Genomic DNA, 26,257 nt, shown 5'->3' on the forward strand with positions numbered 1-26,257 from the left:
TGGGCTTTGGTGTGGAGTGGAACCCTCTTTCGGCAGCGTCGTGAGTCTAAATGACTTTCACTGATTTTTACTTTAGGAGTTTAAAGGTGTTTTAAACTGTTGGGTGATGACTTTGTTTCTCCCCGGTGCTCCTCGAGAGCGTCCCCCGCCCCGTTCCGCGCGCCCCCTCCCGGCATGGAAAACAGCGACTTTTGGCCAATGCCCCCGTCTCGAGCAGCGCCCTCCCGGACGCTCATTACCATAGTGCCCTCCCGGCAACCTCCGCGGGTCCCGGCGGAGCCGCCGGTGCATCCCTCGGTGCCCTCCCGGTCCATCCCGCCGTAGCCCCCGGTCCATCCCCGGCCGCTGTAGCGGGGCGGGGGCCGCGGGCGGGGGGCAGCGGGACCAGCCGCACCCGCTCTGAGCCCGGCGGGGGCGCGGCGGCCCCGGGGCCGGGAGGGCGCCAGAGCTCGGCAGCCTTGCGCAGTGGCAGTATCGTAGCCGATGAGGTTGTTCCGAGGCGCGATTATTGCTAATTGAAAACTTTTCCCAATACCCCGCCATGACGACTTGAAATATAGTCGGCATTGGCAATTTTTGAGAGCCTCTTCGGAGGCGGATTTGTTCGTGTTGAAATGATAGACAAACTGAAAAATTAGAAAACTGCCATTCTTAGGAGTTTGACCCCACAAGCCGCGTCGATGCAGCGTCTGGGTGCCTCCACTTCAAATTTTCCTGAACTGTTCCTCGTTCAGCACCTTTGAAAGAAAAAGGCAGGAACCGAACTCTTTCTCTAAAGGCGCGCTCAGTTTATTAAACCCTGTCATTTACTGGAGCCGCTGGCGGGGATGGCGGGGAAGGGCCCGTGCTGGGATGGGGCTCAGCGGCGCGGGGGCCGCTCGGGGCCGGCTGGGGCTCACGGGCCGCGGTGCCGGGGCTCGGGCCGGCGGCGACGCGCGGAGGGTGCGCGGAGGCGGAACGGCCCGCTCACACCGCGCGGGGCTGGCCGCGGTGACGTCACGCTTACTTTGCATATTCTCTCCCAGCAGCCTTCGCGGCTGTAACGGGGGCCCAGAACGGAGAGCAGAACGGAGCGCCCCGGTCCCGGCGGAGTGCGGGCGGGTGGGGAGCGGGCGGGGGGCAGTGCTGCGGGGGTACAGGGAGAAACGGGCGGGAGGGGGGACTCGCCCCGAGCTTGGAGGCAGCCCCGGGGCCAGTGGGGGCGGCGGCGAGAAAGCCAAGTCAGCTTTGCGCAGTGGCAGTATCGTAGCCAATGAGGTTAATCCGAGGCGCGATTATTGCTAATTGAAAACTTTTCCCAATACCCCGCCATGACGACTTGAAATATAGTCGGCATTGGCAATTTTTGACAGTCTCTACGGAGACTGAATATTCTGGTTAAAAATAGATTAATAAACCCTGCGGAGTGTTTGTAGTAGGTTTTAGGTGGAGTGTTGGTCCTAGATTGCGGTGGTTTGGTATGAGTGATGTTACGGCTTTGTTCGTTCAGCGCTGCCGTCGTTAGCTGTAGCTAGAAGCTCGGCTTTATATAATGAGAACGCTTTTACATAAAAAGCGTTCTTTTCCTCTCTTAAGCTGCTGAAAAAAGGAACCGGTCAGTGAAAGTAGAAGTGGAGGAGCTTAGGTGCTGCAGAGGTTTCTGGTGTAGCTCTTGCTGAGCAGGATCCTTTAGGAGAGCTCAGCCTCTCAACAGGCAGGGAGGAATCTGGGGGGAATGAAAGTCTGAACGGTGCTTCTCTAGCTGCAAAAGTCCAGAAAACCTATTAGAGAACACTTAGTGTAAAGTACTGTAAACTCCATTTTGTGTGCATTTCTTTATTGACATCACTTGCTTTAAGAAAAAGGAAAAAAACCCCCAACCAACAAACCACCAAAAAACAACAACAAAACCCCCCAAACAAACAAACAAAGAAACAAAAAAACCAAATCCACAAAAAACCCCATCACAACAGAAAAAGGCTCCTCATTGCCAAAGAAATCACAAACCTTTACTCTGGAAAAAGCAGCTACTGATGTCAACTCCTACTATATAAGTAAACCCCATCCTTTCCTAATTTGCAGCAATTTAATAGCTAAGCAGACCCTGTGGATGGAGACTAATGACCACTGCACACCTGCTCTGTTGCAGCTGGAAGCAGCTGCCCTCTGTCACTCTGTATGAGTGAGATGTACCTTCTGCTGCTGCCAGCTTGCCTCTGACATTCTGTGTATGGGCAGAGAATCAGAACCACGTGTGCCATCTGGATGCTCCTGCCCTGCCGCTTAGACCCGGAGCTGGGCAGCTACTTGAAACTTTGGTAGAGTAGAAAACTTGGTAGTGAACATCAGTGTTTCCTCTTAATAAATTTTTTAAATACTTTTTAAAAATAACATTCAGTCATGGTGGAGTATGATACACAACAGTGACCAAGAGTGACAGTGAAACATCATAGATTGCTTTCATCCCCTCATTTGCTCCTATTGCCAGCAACACCAATTGAAATCAAACCCTGAAGAATAGGGATGCCGTTACCCTTTGGCAGAATAAGCCACACTGATAAATAGCAAAGGCTATTTATGTAGTTTGCAGCGAGTCATACGCTTCAGGTAACTTCTTGATTCTTATAAACTGTGTTGATAACTATTGGGTTTTGTTACTTGGTTGTTTCTCATCTTTGCTGCCAGAAATGTCAGTGATGATTCCGTGGTGCGATGTTTTCAAGCTGCATTGCAAAGTCATGTCCTACATCTTATGTCAGAAACCAAGTTTGTTCATTTTGCTCTAATAGATCCTTTCAACAAGCATGAAGTTGGACCTCGAGTTGCATGTTGTGATTTACTGCTATTGCCTGAAGCCTAAAGCTCTGATTGAATTTTTTCCTTGCATTCACCTGAAGAAAGAGCTAAAACCCCTAGCACGATGTTCATGTGGCACAGCACAGAGGGCACACGGTCCAATGAAGGCGTTGACATTGCTCTGCAGTTTCAAGTCACTCTCTGGAAAGTGCACGGGTAAGTTCTAAACACTGGTAACTGACTCTTCCTCAAGAGGGAAAGATGCCTTGAGCAAGTACTCTGGACACAGACTGTGTGGAGTCAGGAAGCCCTAAAGTCCAACCCTTTGTTGATTTTGAGTCACTGTCTAACTTCATTTCCAGCTCCCAACCCTGTTTGCTATCTGCAAATTGGGGTGGTAACTTCTTGTTACACCTTCTGTGAAAGACAAGGGTAAATCATAATATGTCCCAGCCACAGCATAAGAGGAAGGCCTGTGTATTTCTAGCAGCAAGCAGGTGTTCATGAGTCAGGGAGAGTCTGAGGCAGAGAGCAGGTAGATGACGAGGAAACAGGAGTTCAAGGCATTAGGAAGGACAGGGTGAGCAGTGCTTGGGTGAGTTTAGTTTGAGCCCACACCACTGAGAAGTTGTCTTGGCAACTGAGGTTTTAACTTGCCCCTAGTCCTTCAGCTCTCACGGGAGGGCTAGGGACTGGCAATTTGAAGTAAGAAATGTCAGTGTGTGAAGAATTCAGTTGTGCACAGTACCTGGCTATGAGCAGGTTGGTTTTAAAAGCAGTGTGCCTAGAACATAGTGTCACTCATGGGACAGCCCTGCCTTCCCACCCCAACCCTTTAAAGCAGTGCTGAAGCCATAGGCAAAGCTTTAGAAGCAATGACTTTATTTTTCTGTTTTTAACACTGAGCAGCTTGGACACAACCCATTTCTTGTGGGTGCAACCCTAACTGGTACTATGACAACTTAATTTCAGCCCTGAGACACAATAGAAACTGCTTTCTTGATTTACATTCACTTCTAGACTCCCGAAGGACACCGTAGGAAGCTGAAAATAAAAACTGCATACCAGGCTACCATATGAACAGAGCACAGTAGGTACTTTATTTATGCAGAGGTAAAAATACAACCCAAGTTGAGGCACATGTTTGTCACATGTTGCTGGAGGAAACATACAGACCCCAGGAAAGGACATGTCTCTAACGACCTTAGGTCTGCTTTGTGACCAGTCAGTGCTAGTGGTTTGTGTTGCTCCACCTGGGGACATGCATCCTGAAGTTGTCATTGTACAGCCAGTGATGGATTTTGAGAAAAAACACTCCCTCCAAATTATGCTTTACATTTTACTGAGGGAGACCAGCAAGGGGGATGTCAGGTGAGATCTTTGAATGGTGAACCAAGCAATGAAAGTCTTTGCTTATATTTGTGTTGTACTTAAATCTCAGTAAGGATATTATTTTCTGACAAGTCCTGGATTTGGAGTAAAAGTTTGAATGAATTCCTTCGAGGTTGTTAACTATTCGTAAGCATTGGCTGGGATGAGGGAGGAGCTATTTCCCTGCCCCCCTAGTGATAATTCCCATTAAAGCATGATTTAACACAGGAAATAATGATGTCTGACTTGTGCTAGCAGGGGAAACTGGGCATGTTTATGCATAGAGAGTGAAAAATACAGCACTGGAGATTGCTCACAGCTGACCTCATGGTCTGTGTTTTATGGAAATGCAATTCTGTAATCTCAGCTCAACAACAGGACACGTGCTGTTCAGTTCTGGGAACATTCTCTGACTTGGTAGTAATTTTGTAAGGAAAAGAGCTACAAGAGTCATGTTTCCTGGATCCTCAGCAGTTCCCACACTGGTTTTTTTTTAGTGTATCTCTCATCAGATTAAGAGGTGAACATTTGGACTGAGCAACTGCGTTTACTGCCATGTCAACTTGGCTGGAGCACAGTGGGAAACTGTAGCCCTGATGAGGGTTGAGCAGTGCTGTGGCTTGGACAAAGAGAGGACTTTGCTGCCTTGGAGTGTTGTTTTATAGAGGTTTGAAAGGAAAAGCACGTGGGAAATGGTGGCTCAAGATCATCACATGAGAAATTTAGGTGGGCTGTTATGGTCTTAGAAAGCAGCAAAGGAGAAGTGGCTGGTGACTTTCCTTCATGGTGGCCACAGCTGGTGGAAAATTGTTCAGGAATGGTTTCTGCTGCCCATCTTCCCTGGGATGGGGTAAATCAGCTGAGGCTCTGAAATGTTTGCTTGCAGATTTTGGGGCACAGCCCTACCGCAGCACCCAACAAGCCCAGTGCGGCTGCATCACTGCCCTGGGGGGACATTCCCTGGGAGGAAAGGGTCCTGCTCCTCCAGCGAACAGCGCAGGGTTCGTGTCGCGTTCCTGCTCAGTCCTGGACGCGCGTGGGGCCGCAGGCGAGCGGGGCGGCTCCTCTGCGGCAGGACAGGCCTCGCCCCGGGGCGGGCGGGTGGCGGCTCTGGGCGCTGCCGGGCATTCCCCGGGGCACTTTCCCCGCCCGGGGCCGCGCGGCGGGGCCGGAACGGGGCCGGACACCGGGCACCGGGCACCGGGCACCGACCCCGCTGCGCTCCCCGCCGCGGCCGGCAGGGGGCGGCGCGGGGCGCGCGCGGCGGGGGCGCGCGGGCGGGCGGGCGCGCGCGGGGGCGGGCCGGGAAAGTTGCGGGCGCTGGGGCGGCGGCGGCACCGGCGGGGCGGGAGCGGCTCCGGGCGCGGCACCGGCACCGGGCACGGCGGCACCGGCACCGGGCACGGCGGCACCGGCACCGGGCACGGCGGCACCATGGACGACTTAGGTGAGTTCCGAGCTGCGCGGGCTCTCCGCCGCGGGGGCCGCCGCCCCGCCGCGCCCCGGGCGGCGGCGGCCGCGGCCCGCCCGGCCACGCTGCGCCCCTCGGGCCGCGCCTGGCGGCGTCCGGGGACGTGTCGCTCCCCGCGCACCGCGCCGGCCCGCCCGGCTCCCCGCGCCGCCGCCCGCAGCCGGGCCCCTCAGCTGGGCTGTCCCGGGGCCGCCGCCGCCCGCCCGCCCGCAGCCAGGGCAGGCGGTCGCTCTCCCGGCCGGGAAGGGCACCCTGCGCCCCTGTGCCCGGAGCGGCGTGGAGCGTACTCGGGTTTCAGCAAACACCTCCTCCCCTGCCCCGCCGCAGCCTTTCCAGCCTGTTCTTGGGCGAGATCTGAACTTTGCGCGGGTATGGAGTGGGAAGCCCTCGGGGGTAAACGGAGCCAGGCGGGCTCGGAGCTCATCCTTGTCCTCCCTCTGCTTCTCCCAGGTGTGCTGCAGTGCACTGTTTCCCAAAACCGTGTAATGGAGAAATGTCAGGCAACTGGTCTCAAGGGAAACATCTAGAGAATTTGAGTTCCTTTGGTACCAAGCCGGAAAGGGTGTGGATCTGCCAAAATCCCTTGTGCTCTGGGAGGCATTAGGGCGACTGAGTTCCGCTTATGAAACTGATTAAATCAGACACTGGGGAGGGGCTGTGATCCGTTACTTCCATCCTACCTTTAATAGAAACCAGACGTTCGGTTGACATATAGTCCAAGAAAATTGCAGGTTTATTCCTGGACTTGGGAGCTCACATTACGGTGCTGGCATAAAGCTGGTGGTCACACCTTCAGGAAACAGACTTTGAATTGGGCTAATGATAAAACTTCCAGGGCAAGGAGTCTATCTGCTGCGTGGCTTTCTGGTGAAAGGTGTGCCCACGAAGGATTCATCCTTGGGGAGTGAAAGCTTACCCTCTGCTTGAGTGAAGTAGCTGTTGGTGGAAACAGAAGTAATCTGCTGCAGCTTCTCATGGTTATTGTTCCTTTAAGAAGAGACAGCTCTGTTTACCTTTCCTCATATCCCTCATTCTGGTTATCTCTTGGAGATTCGGTGCAAGTTCCTAGCATGTTCAGGAATGCACTGCTAGTCAGAGCAGGATTCCCCCAGTCTCTGTGTTGACTTGCTGAGTGGCCCTTCAAGGTGAGCACAGAGGTCTGTGTAGGGCCAGTTTAGTGTCTCACCAAGGTGCTCTTTAGTAAGCCGGGGGAGCTGTGCTATGCCCACTGCAACGGTTGCATTCCTGAACTGTAGCAGTGTGACTTCCCAGTTGATGGAATTGGCTACTGCAGTCCCTTAACGTTTTTTCTTTCCTCTGTAGGACAATTAGAGGTGAACTGCAAAGAAATTGTGGAAAAGATCTGAAATTGTGCCTAGTTTGTTCTTCTGACCTCTAAAGTGTATTGGGACAACCAAAAGTTAAAGCTGTGATCTGACTTGAAAAGTAGAACTTTTAGTCTGAGCAAGTTGATTTCATTGAGTCTTAATTACACTGCGTCTGTCTCAATTTTTGTGCAGCCTTTCAGACTGGACAAGATCTAATTAACAGTAAGCAGCTGAACAAAAAAAGTGTGACCCTTTCTCTCTCTAAGCTTTTCTGTGGCATACAGAATTCACCACGGAAAAGCACACCAGCTGTTTTCCCTCTGCGAATCATTGTTAGCTCCAAAATGGCTCACTCACTGCTCTAAAGCCATTCACCTTGGGATGCACACATAGTGGAACAGTGCTGTGCTGATACAGCTCCCCTGAAATAAGTCAGACTTTCGAACTCAAGTGAGAGTTGTTTATTTTTCTTTCCTCATTATCTATGGGTGGATTATCTGAGTTGTGGATTAACTGTGCCATGGATACAGACGTCTGCACTGGCTCTGTCCAGAGTCAAGCTGGTTAGGCAGGACTTGTTGGTTCAGGCAGAGTGCCATGTGGACAAAGCTGCTCTGCTTCCAAGGACAGTTTTGGCCCAAAAGGAGTTTGGTATTGAGCTTGGACTTTCAGGTTGAGAGTTGATGTCGAGTAAAATCAGCTCAGACACTTCCCCACCTCGCTTCTGAATCTGTGTGGTGCAGAAATGAGCAGTGAGTGAAGGGCCTTGCTGGGCATCAGGGAACCCCACACAGAGACCATTGGTGTGTTTGTTCTTAACTCTCTGCCTTTATCAAAAACCTCCTCCCTCTTCCTAGAACTGGAGGATTTGATCAGTGTGTGCGTGTCCACTGTAAAATGGAGGTCCAGAAGTATCTCAGTTTTGTGCCTGGACTGGAGAGAATGGATTTGTCTTGCTTTGAGGATTCATTTGGAGTTGAAAAACATCTTCGTTCCCTTTTTACCCCCTCTCCTAGTATTAAAGAAGCTCACACAAGAAACTTCCTGCAGGCTGGAGCTGTGCACCTTGTTGTTCTGGGGGAGGCTCTGTGGCACAGGACACACAGTGCTGGGGTTGGATGTAAACTGGACCAGCCTGTGGTGGGAAGAGGGAGGAGAGCAGCCGGCCAGGCTTGTCCAGATTGTCTCCCTCCAAACTCTCTAAGGAAGCGCATTTTGCGGATGTGCTTGGAGTTTGACAGGAAGTTTGCTGAATGAGTTTGCCGTTCTGCAGTGCAGAAATTGGCACAGAAAGTATAGCTTTGTCCTAAAGAGTGAGAATCCTGACTTGGGGCTCTTGCCCCTTTCAGGGGACTGCCAAAGCACAGCCTGTGCTTAGAGCACACGAGTGGCCATCCACGCATACTTGCTTCAGACGCTGAATGAGATGTTGAGTTACTGGTTCTGTGGTGCTGCCTTGTCTAAGTAGTATGAGGGAACAGATCCAGTAGCATCTGCTTGTTGCAGAGGAAGAAACCTAATTTGTGTAATGTGTCAGGTATTTATGGTGAGGGGAATAAGTAAAGAGAAACTTTATATTTGCTTTAGTCAGATACTGTTTGATTTTGACTGTACAAGTTTTTTATAGCCTTTTTCTGAAAGGGGTTGTTTGCAAATACCACTGGGAAACCTTTTGGTAACTCCAGACAGAAATGGTGTGGCTTTTAGGAGCTTTCATTTGCTGAAATTCTCACTTCTCTACTGCTATTATTTTTTTTTAATTTTTTGTTTTCAAAGGCTTCGGATATTTTTAGACTGGATTTTGCAATCAAAAACAAAACAGCATTCACTGGAGCTTGTAAAAGGTGTTTTACAAAGAAGTTATATCTGTTTAATGGGGACGTATTTATGGCAGTGTTTTGGCTGTCTGTGTCAACTGGATTGTGAGCTGCTTTTTCTAGGTATGCTTTCTCACTTCTAGAAGGATTTTTCTTTTGTGTATGGTTTGTCTAGCAATTTGACTGCAAAATTCTGGGTGCATAGTTCAGGGGCACAAGAGATTTTGCTTTATTGGCTGTTTTCCTCTGTTTTAGGAACTCTAATCCACCCTCTCTTCAGTGCTTAATCCTCTCAAGATTGACTTTAAAGGGAGCAATCTTGCCATTGATTCTTCATGGGAGCGTGGAGGGAGGTGCATGTGTTTCCATCTGTCATCGGTCCTAACATTTGGAAGATTGCTGTGCTCTGCAGGGCGGTGCTGTCTGTCCCTCTCCGGAGGGGGATGCTTGCTTGTGTCTGACTCAGTTCCTTTAGTTTGGGAGTCATATGCTGTGGGTTTTGGGCTCCCTTGACTAAAAGTTTTCTGTGAAATTGCTCATGGTCAGCTACGCCCAGGAAATGGTATTGGGGGAGCACTGGTAAAGTAATTTGGTGCCTTGGCTTTCTGCTGGCTCGGATTTCTGAGTCCTTCCTGCCGCTGGGCGAGAAGGCTGTAAACAGAACTAATGCTCTGCACAATGGGGTTCTGACTTGTTTCAGCTCCTTAGCTGTGGCGACCCCTCGTAAAACAGGGACTTCATTGTCCTGAGCAACTCAGACAGGGAGTCCTCTGCCTCGAGCAGTGTGTGATGCAGAGAGAGGCTTCTTTTCTTGTTGCTCTATTTCCACGGAAAGGCTGGACTCTGTGCTGTCTTTAGCTCCTTTGTCCCTCGCTGGGAGAGGTCAACTTGTCCCAAGTGTTCAGCTGCCCTCCTGGTTAAAACTGATCCTCTGACTCCATCTCTGCCACTAGAGAAGCAAATGGGAAACTTCTCATACATCTTCAACTCTCTCTCTCTCTCTCCCTCTCCTTTTTCTTTCTTTTGTAGGGAATCCCAATACTTTAGTTTGTCTGGACCTCTTTTTCCTCATTTCTTGCCCTTTGAAGTCTATCTATTATATGAAACAAGTTGTGAAACTGTAGAAATGACAGCTAAAATTTTAAAGTCTGGCAGCAGAACAAGGACTAATAATGCACTTCTATTTAGATCAGAGTTGGTTTTTTGATCTGCTGCTCAGACAGACAGATAAATCCCTTACATTAAAACTCTGTAACTAGATGGGGGGAAAAGCCTGTCCGTGGCTACAAAACAAATCTGTTTGAATCGAACTAATGTGTTAGTTGTGATATCCAGAATCTGATGCAGCTTTGGAGACAGCCAGAGCAGATTCTGAATGCAGTTGTGTGTGCTAGTGGAAAATCAGAGGGAGTGAATAGGATCTCTGGTCCCAGTTTCCTGCTCTGGTCTCTTTGTGTACTGATCCTGTGTGTCCCTTTTTGTCCCATGCGGAAGCTGTTAATGAAGATGCTCTTCTGTTCCAGCTGCCTGAAAGTGAGACATTGTCTGTGGGAAGCTTTCTCACGCTGTGATTAGATGAGGAGGTTTAGGGAGTGAGTTCCTTGCTCACTTCAGGTCTGTCCTAGCTAACTGAGGTTTAGTAACAAACCCACGTTATCATGACTCTTAGGATATTGCATTTTAAAACGGTAAGCAGGGAGGGAACTGTCTCATTTGTGGCAGGATTACTACATCTAGTAGTGCAGGGTAGAAACAAGAAGTGGCACCATTACTTTCCACTTCGGTTGAAGTTGGATGGGTTAGAGAATAAGCTGTGATCTCAAAATGATCTCAAACTGGTTTCACTTGATTTGACTGCTGTCTGCTGAGGTGTTTCCTGTGGCCATCTCCCTTTGTGTCCACAATAACTGTTGGACAGTTAATTGGGTCAGCAAGCTGATTCTTCTCAAAGTCATTTTTTTACATGGATGGTGGACTGGGAAGTGAAGCCACCTCTTTCAGCTGTGGGTGATGTTTAATATAGCATAAGGTAACCATCTATCCACAGCCTCAAAAATGCACCCTAACTTAAGGCATGTTGTTAGTCTGTCTGTGAAACAGGGGTAATTACTCCTTACCTGCAAAGTGTGGTTATGTTGGTTGAGATCTTTGTGTTTCTGAAATAGCTTCCAGCTGAAAAGCTGCTTTCAAGCTTTTCTGGTCACCACTGCTGGAAAAGTTTACAGTGGCAAGTTTGAATTAGATTTACAAGTTTTTCTTCCTTTCTCAGCCCTGTTGAATGTTCCCTCTCTGCCCTTCTGATTGCTCATCCTTTCTTCACCCCCCGTTATGACAGGCTGTGAGTAGGGAGAAAAGATTTCCTTTCCATTCCAAGTTCCCCGCAGTAGTTCTACCCTAGTCTTTCCCTTTACCACAGAGCATCATGAAGTCATTCAAAGAATGTTGTGTGCTAAAGATATACTATAAAAATAGTAGGTGGGTGATGACTTTCTCATGTCAGTTTTAGCTGTTTTTCCCATTCATGCTCATTCTTTTTGCAAATGGCCCCAGCAGCAACCAGCTAGCTGGGGACAGTCCTTGGCTGATGGGTGTTAAAATCCGTGCTTTCTCTTCTGTGCATGTGTGTTTTTAAATCCCAGTGAAGCAAACAAGTTGAAATGGCAACTGGAGTGCTGTGGAGCAAGTTTGGTGTTGGAGTCCCTGAGGTTATGCGTTTTTGTGCTGTTTAGGACTCTGGTAAACTCTTTTTCTGCTCGCACAAATGCAGCTTTTTCTTTTAGCAGGCAGTAACTATTCTGAATTTACATGGGAAATTTATCTAAGCAGTTTGAGACAACTGTAAACTGAGGAGCCAAGAGAACTTATGGCAGGCCACGGGGGAGGCAGCCTGCATTGTTAGTGCTTGGCTCCTTTTTCCCTGAGCTGGACTGTCTCTGCACTGTGAACAAGTTCGGTTCAAGTTATTCAAATGATGATGAGATAGTCTGAAGTTGTCCAATGCAGCTTGTCGTGCCACTTCTCACAGTGTTCTTATTCCCATGTGCACATGTGCTTACATGGCTCTGCTGGGTGAGGTGCTGAGTGTGTGGCTGGCAGCATGCAGTGGAGTGTAACTTGATTTCTTGTGGTTTTTTACTGTTTATTGCACGTGTTTGAACCTCTAGCATTTTGCAAATAATTTGAAGAACATCAAAAAAACTAAATGGCGCTCCAGGGAATAAACCTTCTGAATAACACTCTGCATGGGGAATTGTGCTTTAAATGGCTCAGCTATAAATCAGACTGTATGGGGGCTCCAGGAATAAACCAGGCTCATGTTTTTGTCACAGAACTGAGCTGGCAGACAAAATTAATCCTGTGTCTGTCTAGATGCCTCACAGGATCTTGCTTTATTTCCATTGCTGAAGAGGAAGGTGAACAGAAAATTTCACTTTGTGCTAGGGGGAAGTTTGTGGTGGTTCAGGGACTGTGGTTAGGCTGAGTTTTAATAAGAGCAGGAGGTGATAAAAGAAGCCAGAGGTAGAAAAGGTCATGGGCAAGAGGGCTGTAAATTATTTGCTGTGGATTAGGGGTTTAGTAATCCCTTGTTTTATCCTCTAAACAAATTCAGGGCTTCTCTGAGAAAAGATTTCTTTTGGGTTGAAGCCACTAATTTCAGCTGGGTCAGACAAAAACCCTAAGGCTTTCTGCATGTCACTTGAGGTTACTGGTGCCCCATGAGCTGGAGTAAGATGGTGGCTTGGCTGGTCTCTGCTGCTCATCTTGTGTCACCATTAGTTGCATCCGTTGCTCCCTGTTTCTCAGCACCAGCAGCTGCCTGGGGATTAGGTTTGAGTTGTTTTGTTTCGCTTTGTTTTTTGCTGCCAGCAAATGACCCCTTTTGGGCAGAGATGATCCCCAAGTGTAAGATGCCTAGAGTAGTACTTCTGGTTTGAAGCTCCTGTTCATTATGGTTTTACATGGGAAACTTTTTTTGGGCCGTGTAGGCCTGGTCAGGCAGTGTGACACACAGCTGGAACTATTCTGCCTGGCTGTGAGCAGCTCCAGCAGTTAGACAGGATCCCTGCAGAGAGCTGGAGCACTGGGGGAGGGAATGAAATGCCATTTCATCCACGTCATGAAATCTCTTATCAGTGGCCAACTCAGTGTTGTGAGTGGGTGAGCTGCATTGGCCTGAAGAAGCTGCCTTTTATTTCTCCTGTGAAAGATGAGGAGCTCAGCACTGTCAGTCAGGCTGAGAGCTGTGGAGTGGCTGTGTGGTGTTCGAGATGAATTTGTCAGTCAAGTTCTTATAACCCTAAGCTTGTAGTTTTCAGTCTATCCTGCTTGTGCTTAATCTGAGATTCGCTGCTTGGCTGTCCTGAGCTGTTTGCTTGGGCAGTGCCTCTCAGCTGCTCTGGCATGCTGCTCCTCTACTTCTTAACTGCTTAAATCCAGTGCCTCCAGCACCTTCTGTCTTGGGGTCGTGCTTAAGAGCCTGGGTGTGAGTTAGAGAGAAAATCAGTTAGGTTATCATTAATTTTCCTCTAAGGGTTGGTTAAGGGCTTCATTTGTTGGATGCTACTTTGCCATCAAATGCGAGGGAGAAATCTCGAAGCAGATCGCCGTGGTGTGGCTGTGGTGATGTGAAACTCTGAGCCCACCTGGGCTGTCTGGATCTGCCGCAGCCCCCTGACTGTATTGCTTGGGTCTGGAAAATTCTGTATGTGGGATGGGAGAGCCAGTGGGATGTGAGGCGTTCGGAGCATTGTCTCCCTGGTCTGGTCCTCCCCTTGCAGGGTTGGGAGGCTGTTTGCTGGGGAGGAGGGGTTGAAGGAAGGGGCTGGGGTGGTGGTGCAGGGAGGAAGCTTTATGTAATTCTTGGCTGGCTTTTGAATAATTGTTTTAATGAAATGGAATGCAGTGTATTCAGTACTTGCTTGGCAGAAACAGCTATTTTTTTTGTTGTTGTTGTTTTCTGTCTTGGAGGGGGGAAAGGAGTTGGAGTTTCTCTATTTTCCAGCTCCTTTAAACGCTCTAGGCTTGGATTTGTCACGAAGACAGAAGCGGAATATTGTTCTTGGTGAGGGGGCAGTTGCACTGCTGTGCATGTGTGGGATATTGTCTTTGTACACTGGGTGTGTAAATGGCAGAGCCTGGTCCCTGGGTTTCCCTGAGGGCTGTGAATGCCAGTGGGGTTTGAGGTGGAGCAGGTTATTTTTTGTTACCCAACAGTAACAGGATGAAAATGATGTGAGTACATGTCCATATAAAATATGCGAGCATCCAGGTACTCAACAGGAAAATCCATCTCTTTTCCTCTGTGCCCTAGTTCAGGTCATAGCAGGGAAGAACATGATGAGCTGAGACAAAGAAGTCAACTTAATTTTCAGCAAAGCAGAAACTGGGAATCTTGACTTCTCTAGACTAGTGCAGAATAGTCTCTCCAGTTATCTCAGAAGACTGGTGACTTTTATCAAAGGATTGGTGGAGGGACAATCAGAGATCATGCTGAAAACCCTTTTTTAGAAAGTAATTTGAAGGAGGATTTATTTCGTGTACCTCTGAAAGGGAAGTTTATTCTCATGCTGCTTCTATTTCAGTATTGCTGCCATTTCCATTTTTGGTCAGTGCTGGAGATCAGTCTCTCTTACTCATCCCTACCTCTCAAAAATCTACTTTCTCTTTGGTCTTTGTAATTTTTTTTTTTTCTCAGTTGTTCTTTTCTGTGGTCAAGAGTTCTCTTGTGAGTATCAGCCTTTGGTTGATAGAGTAAATTTTTTCTTTATCAAATAACAACAGCAACTTGTGTTCAGGGCACTGAGATGAAGAAGCTGTCATGCGTTTAATTGCTTTATTAATACTGCTCTTGGTAAAATATCCTCACTGTTTCTCTTGCTGCTGCTGAAACAAGCAAGAGACCTGTGACTGGTGCTTGTGTCATGCTGCCAGATGACAGGTACAATGATGGGTCATCTACCTTCTCATGTAGGAAGAGATAAGAAAACCTCAAACATTCTCCAGCTCTTCTCCATCACTGGCTCCAATATACTCCAGTTCTAAAAATGTTAGTTTTCTGTCTAGATGTAACAGTTTCCTTTCTTGCAGTGGGCCAATGTAATGAAATTTTGAAACTCTTGAACTACATTCTTCTGCCAATACTAAAAAAAGAAAATAAACTAAGTCAGAGCTCTGCAGCTGGAGAGCCATCAGCAGTCTCCATCGAATTGCCACCCACATCTCCCAAAGTGGACCAGTTCCCACATTAATTTCTGAAACACTGTCCTCCTTTCATTCCCAGAAGCTGCTTTTAAAGTGAAAAGAAGCTGCTTTAACTGCATTTTTAACCAAGTGCTTCTTGGCCCCTTGTAGTCTGTTGTCTTTCAAAGCTGTTGCTTGCCCACTATCTGCAATAACTTGGGTTATTTTTAAGTTACAGTGCAGTGCTCATCAGACTGAAAGCTTCATTTTAAAACTTTCTACCTATTATAGTTATAAGTAGTACCAAGATCCACACGACTGAAGAATGTGAAATATTTTGTTGTCATTTCCCCCTGCCCTGTTCTCTGAGTTTACATTGTGCTTTTGGCAGCGCTTTGTGTAAAGTCGGTTGTTGATGATGACTTACACTTTTTGGCTTACAAAGGGTTTGGTTTTGCTTCCAAGTCTGCTCCCACCCTGTTGCAGAGAAGCCTTGCAGAAATGAAAACTTCTTAAAAGAAACATCCACCATTTTGAGAGTACTTCCTTAGTAATTAGATTTTTAACAAGCCGGTTAAACCTTTGACACAAGTTCCCATTTTTAAAAAAGAGAAACAACCCACTTCAGAGTGGTTGGCAGGTCAAGCCAGCAAGTCTTTATTTATATCTCAATATACTAATTTTTTATCTGGGTGAGGTTTGCTGGGACTCCATCTCCTTATTGACAAAGGCTTTTAAAACTTGAGATGCCTTGTTTTTTTACGGGTAGCTTTGCATTTGTTGAATGTTCTTTGCATTTATGCTCTTGGGAGCTATGCTTGTTACTTACTGAATGGGAAGTTGCTGAAACTAATGAAAAGTGTATGTTTCAAGGACTAAAATCTGTCAAGTCTGCATTCTGATATCCCATCTAAGAGCCTTCAGGATAGGAATGCCTCAATAAGACTGTACTAAATATGGGTATGATTACAGAGTCTCCTTAGTGTCCCCATTCTTTATTACTGGAATTCTCCTCTTGCTGGTAGCCAGGGCACTCTGCTTCTCATTGGCAGAATTTGTGCTTCTAATGCTTTTAATGAATTCAGAATTCTTTTAATGAATTCAGAATTTACACTAGTATTTCAGTCCTTTATTTCATCATCTTTATGTGTGTCTCAAATTTTGTAACTGGCACTTTGCCTAGATGGGTCTATATTCAGATCTGTTTATGCTGCTTGGATAGGATTTCCACAGCTTAAAAGATGCTATTTTTTTTTCCCCTCAAGTTCCATGTCTATTATTGCATAACCATGCAAATCCTACTCTTCCCTTTATTGGTAATAGGGTCCACATGCTTTCCTGTTTCTGTTACTTTGAAAGAGGCAGATAATTAACTTGGAATGTGCAAGCCCTGACAGTATTTTGTCCGTGCCTGTGTCCAAACCCATTTTTACATGAGCAGATGGAGAGGATCACAGGGATCCTTAGCAGGATTACTGACTGTGTGGTTACCTGTGTGCTGCTGGGCTGTCTGAGGTGGTGGTCCTACTGCTGTTTGAGCCAAGGGCTTGCAGCTGCTGCTGAAGGGAGAGATGCCTTTACTTTTACTTATCCTTTCTCTGTCTGTGCTGTTTGGACATAGCCCTTCCTGCTGACTGCTGTGCTCATCTCTTCCCTGACCCAAAAGGAGACAGTCAGCTTTTTTCCGCTGGGTGTGCGTTCTGTTGGACTGGTTCACAGAGGGGTCTTGTGAGAGCCAGAGCCTGCGCAAGTAAGTGGCAGCAGCACATGTCTGGAAGAGGGAGTAAAACCTCTCCATTTTTGGCAGTGGTGAGCTGTTAATTTGCCTTTCTGCATCTTATGAAACCATATCCTTCACTCCAGGGTGCTCCCTGTCCAGTGGAATTCCTGTGCTCTGTTGCACTGTGTACCCTGATGTGACATGTTTTCCCTCCCTAGATGAGATAGAATCAGCACTTACCAAGTTACGATCTCCAAGCCGACCAGTGCTCTACAGCTGTTGTGAGGAGACCCCTTGAGAGGTCAAACCCACGCCCTTCTCATTTCCACCTGAGCACTCTGGAGCACGAGCACGCCGGGGTTGCTGCTGCCCAGAGATTTGGAGAGCACTGCTGTGTGTTCACAGTGTTCTGATTTGCCACTGTTGATTTCACACTAAGCTGCTGCTTGGAAGAGGGATCCAGTCCTGGATCAGCACGTGCTGTAACCTCAGCGCTGTTCATGACAACTTTCAGTTGTACAAATCTCAACCAAATACCAATGCCGGGCTTTAAAAATGCCCTTGTCTACCCTCTTTACAGTGGGCATGTAGAGGGTTGCTTGTTGTAGGTGTGCTGCACACCTCTGCACTCAAGCCTTGAGCTTCTGTTACCAGAGCTGTGGTTTAAAATCCAGTGTCTTGTTTCCTGCTGCTGCTATTCCCATCTTTGGACTCTTTTGTCTAGGGGAGATCTCCTTTGTACCAGATTTGTCAGATGTTTGTAGAATGGCAGCACTGTGTTTTGACCTAGTGCTTGTGGAGCAGCTGCACGCTGGTGTAGCAGGAAGGGTCTGGTTCCTCAGATAGATGGCTTGGCTGAGCCCCTCTTCCTGTACGAATACAAGGGAGTTGGTGTTTTGTCCAGCGGCCTTGGCCCTGGAAATTTTCCCTGAGGGGTCGATTCAGTGGCTGCTTGTTTGGTGTTTGTGAATATTTTTTTGTTTTGTTTTGTCAGAGGAGAGCCGCTCCTATTGGACTCCTAGAAGCTTTCAGAGGGAAGCCATCAGCAAATAAAAATTCTTATGACGTGCATGAGAAGGGTTAACTTAATATTTTGCATGCATAAGGATAAATAAAGGACTGAAAAAGGCAGTGTATTGGTTACTAGTGGTTTTGGGTTTATTACATTTTTTCCCATCTAGAATGTAGGCTAAAATCCAGCCCAGGTCAGTAATGAGGTGTTAACTGTTTAGTTGTTTGTGTAAAATGTTTACACTTGCTCCAGTCTGTTCCTCCCACCAAACTGGCCAGGATGCCATTTCATTCCTGTTTGTCCAGAGCAATGTCCCTCGCTTGAGTCTGAGCCAGCTCACCTCCCTCCCAGGGACAGTTGGGTCAGGATTGGCCATTTGCTACTGCCTTTGTCTGGGACTTCCTGGAAATGCCTGAGAATGTGTTTGCTGTCAGGCAGAGATCAGAAATAGAACTTGCATAACAAGAGCCACTCCAGGAGAAGACTGTCAGCGGCTGTACTTACCTTACCCTCCTTGGAGCCCAAAGCTGCGTCCAATTTCACAGCTGACACACAGGGAGAGAAATGGAGACTCTGATTTGTGCAGATAGTTGTTACTTGTGATCTTTTACAGGGCTAGCTAGCCTGTTGTACACCAGTCGATTTGCTTCCAGAAGGAGAGGATTCTGACAAAAGACTTGTTGGCAGGTAGAGCTCATAGCAGACTGCAGATTCAGGCTGAGAAATTCCAACTTAGATGTTTTTAGTGCAGGTCTGAGAGTCAGGATTGCTTTCTCTTCTGATATAATATGGACTTGCCATGTTACGTTGGGCTGTTCAGGGCTGCATCTCAGTTCTCCATTTCTGAAAGGTACATTTCTTTTGTGCTGTCAAGGAAGTGTGAATGTTAGGATGAGGATTCTGATTTGTGAGCCTCATTGGGATTCAGGTGCAGTGGCTGCAGACTTTACTGCCTGCAGCTGCTGCAGGCCACAGCCAGTTCTATCAATACAAAATGGAATACGTGGAGATTTAGGTTTAGGGTGTGGAGGCGTGACAGCTGTGACTGAAAAAGGCTTCCATGTGATAAGTGCTGTAACTTATGGGTGGGATCATCATGTGAGGACAGTGGTATTTAAATTAGTGGTCTGAATCCCTGGAGGTCAGGAGCTGGAGTACTGAGTAATGCTGCTTACTTCAGATCACCTTGTGATCCTTCTCTTGTGCAATCTCCAACTTCTCTGTCCAGTGAAGCAGAGCCCAGCTTTGTGCTCTTCAGCATTGTGCAAACGTTGAGGTCAGTTCAGCTTTTGCACACGCTGTGTCACAGGATGTGCTGCAGCTGTGATGTACAAACCCCTGACAAGCTTTTCCTCATTCTCCTGAAGATTGTTCATGGAGCAGAGGAAGAATTTTTTGACTGCGCTTATCCATCTTTGGAAATGGTTTCCGGTTACTCAGAACTCCGACAGTCCAGTGAATCTAGGTAGAAAGGAACCACAGAAAGGATTATTTTCTGTTTCAGCCTCACACAACCATGAGTAAATCTCTGCAGGCATTCAAGTCTTGTGTAGCTGGATCTGGCATTCTCAGGAGCCTTTGGGAGCTGTGAAACTGAAAACATTTTTGTCTAGTAAGCTGGAACATGAATTCAGTTTTAGGCAGCCAGTCTTAGCATAGGGTGTTTTTTCTTGGCATGAGCTGTTTGCTGCTCAGGACTATAAACAGAGGGAGGTAAATATAAGATGTCTCTTTTCACTTCAAGTGTGGAGAAAGCCATGCTATAAAAAAGAAGATGCTGTATGTGGCAGGAAATAACCCAGCCCTTCTGGAAATGAGAAACAAATAGGAGGACACACCTTTGGGAGGGAGCAGCCTCTGAAAGTAGCTGTCACAGTGCTGCTGCTCATTTCAAGTACTCCTCTTGGAGGCAGTAGGTGCAGAGTACAACAGCCATCCTTGCTCTCCTCTATGCTGCCCTTAGATCTTCAGTGCCAGTAAGGGTTTGTTCTTCCTGGTGTTTCTGTTGCCAGGTTTTGAATGTGTTAGGCAAGGCAGTGGAGTGACAGCTGAGGTTAATTTGAAGAACTTCAAAAGGTTACACTTGGTTTTAGCAGCTTTTTGTCTGAAAACCAAAAAAAACCATATTCAAACCGTATTTTGTTTCTCTGGAGCATTTTCCCTTTTGATAGGAGAAGAGACTTAAAACATGAATCACTTTCAGTGTGAGGATGCTCAGCACACTTGTGACATATTGAGGAATATTTATCTCTGACCACAAAAGCAGTTATGTACCTTTGTGGGACTTCCATTATCTCAGCCATCTAATGAACTGTTCTGAGACAGTGGAAAGGGGATGAAAGTTTTGTCCAGGAAGTTGGAGAAAGGCAGAATAACTATGTGTTTTTCTTTTGTAGGTGGTGGTTCATTTCTCTCACCCAGTTTAAGTTGGAGTCTAGTTTAGTGTTCAAAGAGCTAAGTGGAAAAATTCTGGTCCTATGGGAAAATCATTTGTGGTTCCTTCTCACAACTCGGATTGCAGGCCAGGGAGTGCTGTGGATTTGAATTGTTTCATCCAGGAAACTGTGCTGACTCAATCTTTAAAGCACTTGTGGTGTGTCTCAGCCAGCACGCTGAGCTGGTGATCCCATGCCCTGTGGAACTAGTTAAGATTAGGTTACCTCCCTGCCAGATTGGTGATGTGAACGAAGCCGGCAGCCGAAGGATTTCCCAGCCTGTTGCATCCAAGATGACACGAGGTGAGTCTGAGGTGCTCCCGCAAGGAATGGGGCTGTAACTCCCAGGGACTGCTGGTGTCAAGCTGCAGGCTGGTGAGCTGGTTTTCCTACAGTGTCCTTGTGCCCTTGAGGGCCCTGCAGCTGCTGGGCTGCACAGGAACCTGCTGGCTCCACGTGGTGCTGCCCAGCACCCTCACCCTGCAGACAGAAACTCCACTGCAGCTCTGGGTGTCACAGCAATGGATTCGTTTACAAGGAAATGGTGAGGGCAGATCCAGGAAGGATCGAGTTGTTACGTTAATAGTTTTTCAGCACACGCACACACAAATAACCCTCCTGCTCGTCAGAGGGATCTGGTGGAAGGTCTGAGCTCACCTGATGGCTTCTGTTGGGTTTTTGTTGCATACAGAGTTGGCTTACCTTCAGTTTTATGGTCAGAAGCCTCTGTCAAAAGCTCACTCTTCAGCTCAGCAGCACAAGTGAGAGCATCAGTGGGTACACAGTGCGTACAGCCCTAGGGACTGAGCCACGTCACAATTCTGGGGCTGGAAAGCCAAAATAAAATGACAGTGTAGGCTCAGGTGGAAGTGGCAAGTAATGGTGAGGGTGTCTCCAGAATAAGGAGCATTTCAGTTTGAGCTGGCTGCTGGCTGCATCTTTTCAGGCTTTTCTTCTGGTCTGCATCTGAGCTGCAGATGAATTACGGGAATCTGACAGGAGGGTAGGTGATTTCTTTCAACTAATAGCAGGAAGGGCTGGGTTTACAATTTGTGTTCTGGCCTCAGTTTTGAAGGTGAAAGAAGAGCATTTCCATTTAAAGCAGAAATTTTATTCGCTTACTTGAACAAGGGCTCAATTCTGGCATCGGTCTTTTAAATACATTTTCTAAAAGCTACCTAAGTTGTGGAGTGGTTGGAGCTGTGCTTTCAAGAAACCTAATGAGCTTATCTAAAAAGACTGAAACCAACACCTCAGCAAACTTTTATTGGATTAGTAAGTTGAATTGGTTTAGAAAGTGTCTGGTGATCAGCAAGGCAAGTTCCAGGAACAGCCTCGGTTTGCATGTTGGGGAAGGGGGGATCCCTGGGCCTTTCCCTTACACTAGGAGTGTGTGATGGTGTCAGCTCTGCTGGAACTGCAGCCAGAGCACTCCAGGGGTTTGCAGTTCATCCCCAAATGTGCAGTGAGTAGTTACTGATAAGCAGTTCCTGAAATTACTTCGCAAAGGCTGTGTTTGCACACTCTTTTACAAGCCCAGGCTTGGGGTGGTAGTAGTGCATGTTAGTTGTGACCAGTTAGTTGACCACAAGCTCTGCAACACACTCTCCAGCTTGGGTGTCAGTGGTTGGGAAAAGAAGCCACAGTCATTGCTGCAGCTGCTCATGCAGACCACATCTCTCCCTGCAGTGTCTTGTCTTTGTTTGGACGTTTGCTGACAGTGGTCAGAGCTGGGTGCATGGGCTGCTGTACTGGGCAAGGCTCACTGGTTTGGCTGTCAGTTCTCCACTTATGGCACAGAAAGGATTCACGGGGGCTGCCACCACCTGGTTCTGACAGTTCTGGCTGTCACAGGATGAATCCTTGCTCAGTCTGTCTCTGCAGCCTGGGCTGCCCAGGCATTACTGCTGCTGGGAGGTTGCCTTTGCTGTTAAGCTTTTTGGGGGCACCCACACAAGTTTATAAATTGGCGCTACAAATGCAAAGTTTTGCCAATTTTAAGGGGCAATTTTGGTATGAAAGTAGAGATAAGCTTCGAAGTTTTAATGGCGTTTGTCTTTACTGTAATTTACCATACCACATATTGATATTAGTTTGGACATTCTTTCAGTGTTAAGCAGTGACACAAGGCATGACTTGCACCAATACCTTGATAGTGAGAAAGCACAAGGCTTTAAACATTAGTACATTAAAGAAAGAGCTGAATGATTTTACTGACCATGCAATCTGAACTTTCTCTATGCAGGTCTGAGCAGTGTGAAGTAAAATCCCAGTGACTGCTCTGTGCTGATACTCCAGCAGTTGTTAGATCTGGAAAATGACTTACCTTTTGTGCCTTGACTTTTTGTGTATCTTAAATAACAATCTGCCCCCGCTTCGCAAGAAAGCTGAGAGCTTTTATGTGTCCTGCGTTTTAACCACCTTCCTGACATATTGGTTAAATTTTGGAAAACTTAAATGTCGTCTCCTCAAAATGTTTTACACAGTAAGCCAAGCTATTTTACGTGCTTTCTATATATGTGGACTGGAGAACTGGAGGATTTTGAGAGAATGTAATTGCACTTTGAGTTTTTAAGGTCTCATTTTGAATGTAGTCTTTGTATTTTATTGCTTTTGTAGTCTCAGATATTTTTGCATTTAAAAACATTGATTAGAATATAATGCCTTAAGGACCATGTCTTTTACCTGGAAGTCAATGCCTGCCTTTACCTGTTCATGGTTTTCCTATTTCTGATAAAGCTCTTCCATTTTGCTGAGAAAAATCCAATGGGAATTCTTGCCATTGGTGTTTGGGGCTCCCCACACCTTCTGCAGTCAAACTCCAGGGCAGTGAGAAGTCCTAGCAAGGCTCCAGCAAGTCTTCTTGATGCAGATCTTGTACAGCACTGCAAATATTTCTTTTGAAAGGCTATTTAATAGGACAAATATACCCAGGCTCCCCATTCCTCTGCAGTTACTCACAACATAAAACTGTCATGCCAGGGATTGGGTTACTGCCTTGAGCTGTCTCCCTATATGTGAGCTGGAGCTGCATTTACTCCCGGAGGTGGGGGGGAGAAGACTTATTTGAACCTAATGAGATTTTTAAAGTTTGCATTCAGGGATTTTGCAGAGAGGCAGCTCAGATGAGGCTGCAAGCTCAAATGTCAGTTTTCGAGATGCAATTCCCTTCCCCTCATTCTCTTAGGGGACAGCAAAAATCAAGGGTTTGTATTCAGCATCCTGCAGGTATTAAGAAAAAAAAGAGCAGGAGAATGGTGATCCTGCCAGTGAGAGGTCTGCAGTTCATCTGATGCTGAGTGAGACATGATTAGCATGTAAAGTTCATGTCCTCATTGAGAGCTGCCTTTAGGGGTATCTTGATTTTTATTTCTATTTGCCAGTCCTCTAGGAATCTTCTGCTGCCTAAACCAGGAAAACTTGCAGCAGTTCTACTTAGTCGGGTAAATAGAGGCATGGGAAAAATAGGGTAGGTGCAGATACCTGTTCTGTGCAGCTGCAGCAGAGGAAATTCTGTAGTTTGTGCTCAGACATCTCCTCCTGATTCCCGAGTGTGCTGTGTCTGGGCTGTCAGGGACATGTGGCACCGGAGATGCTGGGGGAGGTGGGACTCTGTGGCTTGAATGCATTTGCTCTGTGTGCTGGCTGCATGAGGAATCCTGTCTCCAGTGCTACTCACTTTCCAGATGTCCCAGGCAAGACGCAGAGCTGCAGCAATGTGTGGTTTAATACATGTGCAGATGTGGCTTTCAGCTGTTGAAAATGAAAGGCTGATATCCGAGGCATTTGAAGTATCTTGCTTCAGTTATGCTTCCATTTCCTCCGCTACAGTAGATGAGATGTGGAAGAAAATTGACCACCATCCTTTTGATCTACTCACTATATTGATAATGCTGTGATCTGCTGTGTCAGCATGGCTTAATAATCCTCAGTTGTTGAAAGAAATGAACTGCATATGGAAATCCTTTCTCCAGAGGAAAGCAAATTTAGATTTCTCTAAATCACCTCACTTAAAAGAAAAAGATAAATTCTAAGCTTATGAATAGCGGAAAATTATTTACTGCTTGAGGGAAAATTAGCATTGAAAAGCTGCTTAATGTCAGTTGGCAAATGAGAATTTGCTAATGCCTTGTCATGTAGGCTTTTTCAGAACTAGTCCATGATGTGTTCTGCTTTGCTGTATCACCTTAATCCAAGAGCATTTTTGAGATGCACAGGAAAGGGGAAGTGAACAAAGTATGCTTTGATATGCATGGGAAGATGCATCTAAATATATGTAAATATATATTCTTTTTAGTAACTTCACTCTACCTATTTAAGGGGGCTGAGTGCAGCTCAAATTCCTAGAAAGGAGTATTGATGTGTGCATCAGTACAAAGGGGCCCCGGTGTAACCCATTGCTGTTGCAGACTGTAGAGCAGTGCTGTGATCCCTGGGCTGGTGTTCCTGCTCTGTGTCAGACAGAGCCGGGCTGTGGGAAGCTGAAGAATGTGCCCCTGGCTGCACTGAGGCCGTTGCTGCTGCAGGATGCTGATCTGCAGGCCAGCGAGTGCTGACACGCAGCGATGCCCAAGGAGCCTGCCTTGGAGCCCCTGGAATGCCTGAGCTGTTCCCGGCCCACGGAGCTGCGGGCTGGGGAGATAGCACAGGAATGTGCACCATACAACTTGCTCTTTTCAGCGCGGCTTGAACTGCTAAATGGGGCTTAGCCTAAGCATTTGTCTTGCTCGTCCATCTTGCTGCTTTGGTGGTAGAAGGGGTATTTTCTGAGTGGTTCAATGCATTGGCCGTCAGCGTGAGAGTTCTTGTCCTGAGCTGTTGAAATCACCAGCAGAGCTTTTGCTTTTGCTGGGAATTACCTTGAAGCAACGCAGTTGGTATTAAAGGGCCATTTGTACATATCTAACGTGCAGAGTGGTGTGGAGGATTTGTAGACCAGAATCCTAAGGACATAGTTAATAATCATCTTTGGCCAAAGTGAGGAAAGGGAGAGAGGAGCAAACTAATGTTCCTGCACCTCCAGGTATCTTGGAGTGCTTTGTGGTGGTAAAGGTGTCAAATGTGGTATCATTCTTTAACTGTCCCTCCTCCACAGGAAAACGGGCGTAGAAAACCCACCCACAAACAGCAATGTCCTCCCATACTGGGGAGGATGTGGTTTGAGTAGCCCTCAGCCCTAAACACGATTTCTATGGAGTGTGTAATTTTTGGGTTGTCCAGCGGAGGGGAGGAAGACTCTGTCCTTCTGTTTCATGTTTCCACACAGCTTTGCCAGGTGGTTGGCCAGGTTACGTGAGCCCGTGGAGGACCAGCCGTGCGCATGCTGAGGTGCTCTGTGCTGCAGTGCACAGTGAGTTAGGGTTTTATTGGCTGCGTAACTGCCCCAGAGTAGCCGTGATAAGCAGGAGTGTCCAGGTTGGTGGTGTTTTAGCAGGTATCCCTTTTGCACCCTCCTAGAGCAGCACCCTGCTGATGGAGTGGAAAATACAGATTTCTATATGCAGAGCCGAGCTCTGCCGAGTCTTTGGAAACTGGAGTGATTCTGCTCCACGCACATGTCTGTGACTTGAGGTTTTGTCTGTGGGTTGTGTTAGGGGCTTGTTGTAGTGGTGAGAGTGGAGAGAGGGGTGATCCTGGGGAGAAGACATGGTTTGAAGGTCCATTATAACTCTCTCTGGGCTACTTTGCTGCTACAAAATGGTTAAATCTGTTCTCTAAACCTACGGTCCTTATCCTTGGGAGGTTCTGCCTCCTAGAGCTGTGTCTGTGTTGTTCCAGGGAGTATTTGGGGCAGCGGTAAGGCTGTGGTGAGGTCAGCGTGTGTGGTTCTTTCCGGAGTACTGGGCGGTAGCCGCTGTGGAGATGCGCGTCTCCGTGGGGAGGTGCAGCACACGTGGCACCGCCGCGAGTTTCAGTGTGCCCGAAGCAGGCACAGGTTCCCGGCTCCTGCGGGGCTCAGCAGGTGAGGTGAAGGCACTGCCGAGGGGGCACTGCCGGGGTTTGGCGGCTGTGTCCCTGCGAGGGTGTTGGTGGTGCCCTCTGATGGATGGTGCCGGTGGGCGCTGGCCCCAGTCACTGCCTGGCCCAGTCCGCTGCTTCCCACGGGTCGTGGGGACTGACTGCCTGATTCACACGTCCTGCAGCAGTG

General features: G+C 47.4%; 1 protein-coding gene and 2 non-coding genes across 5 annotated transcripts in view; all 3 read left to right on the forward strand.

The window, feature by feature from the left end:
- Positions 1-454: 454 nt before the first annotated feature.
- Positions 455-595, forward strand: LOC136298983 (U4 spliceosomal RNA). The gene has a single exon (XR_010723430.1). It is a non-coding gene; the product is annotated as a U4 spliceosomal RNA (small nuclear RNA).
- A 628-nt stretch (positions 596-1,223) lies between these two features.
- Positions 1,224-1,364, forward strand: LOC136298982 (U4 spliceosomal RNA). The gene has a single exon (XR_010723429.1). It is a non-coding gene; the product is annotated as a U4 spliceosomal RNA (small nuclear RNA).
- Positions 1,365-2,786: 1,422 nt separating this feature from the next.
- PXN (paxillin) overlaps positions 2,787-26,257 on the forward strand; it is a 44,370-nt gene continuing 20,899 nt past the window's right edge. The window contains exon 1 of one of the 3 annotated variants that reach the window (XM_066200132.1): positions 2,787-2,991. In XM_066200132.1, the coding sequence (XP_066056229.1) occupies positions 2,937-2,991 (55 nt within the window). In that variant the 5' untranslated portion in view covers positions 2,787-2,936. Of the gene's footprint in view, positions 2,992-5,456; positions 5,594-13,346; positions 13,825-26,257 lie in introns of those variants that run through there. The other 2 variants (XM_066200134.1, XM_066200133.1) reach the window with 2 other exon arrangements.

This window comes from Chamaea fasciata, unplaced genomic scaffold (assembly GCF_029207755.1).
Source record: "Chamaea fasciata isolate MVZ Bird 193981 ecotype frontalis unplaced genomic scaffold, bChaFas1.0.hap1 SCAF_18, whole genome shotgun sequence".
Lineage (NCBI taxonomy): Eukaryota > Metazoa > Chordata > Aves > Passeriformes > Sylviidae > Chamaea > Chamaea fasciata.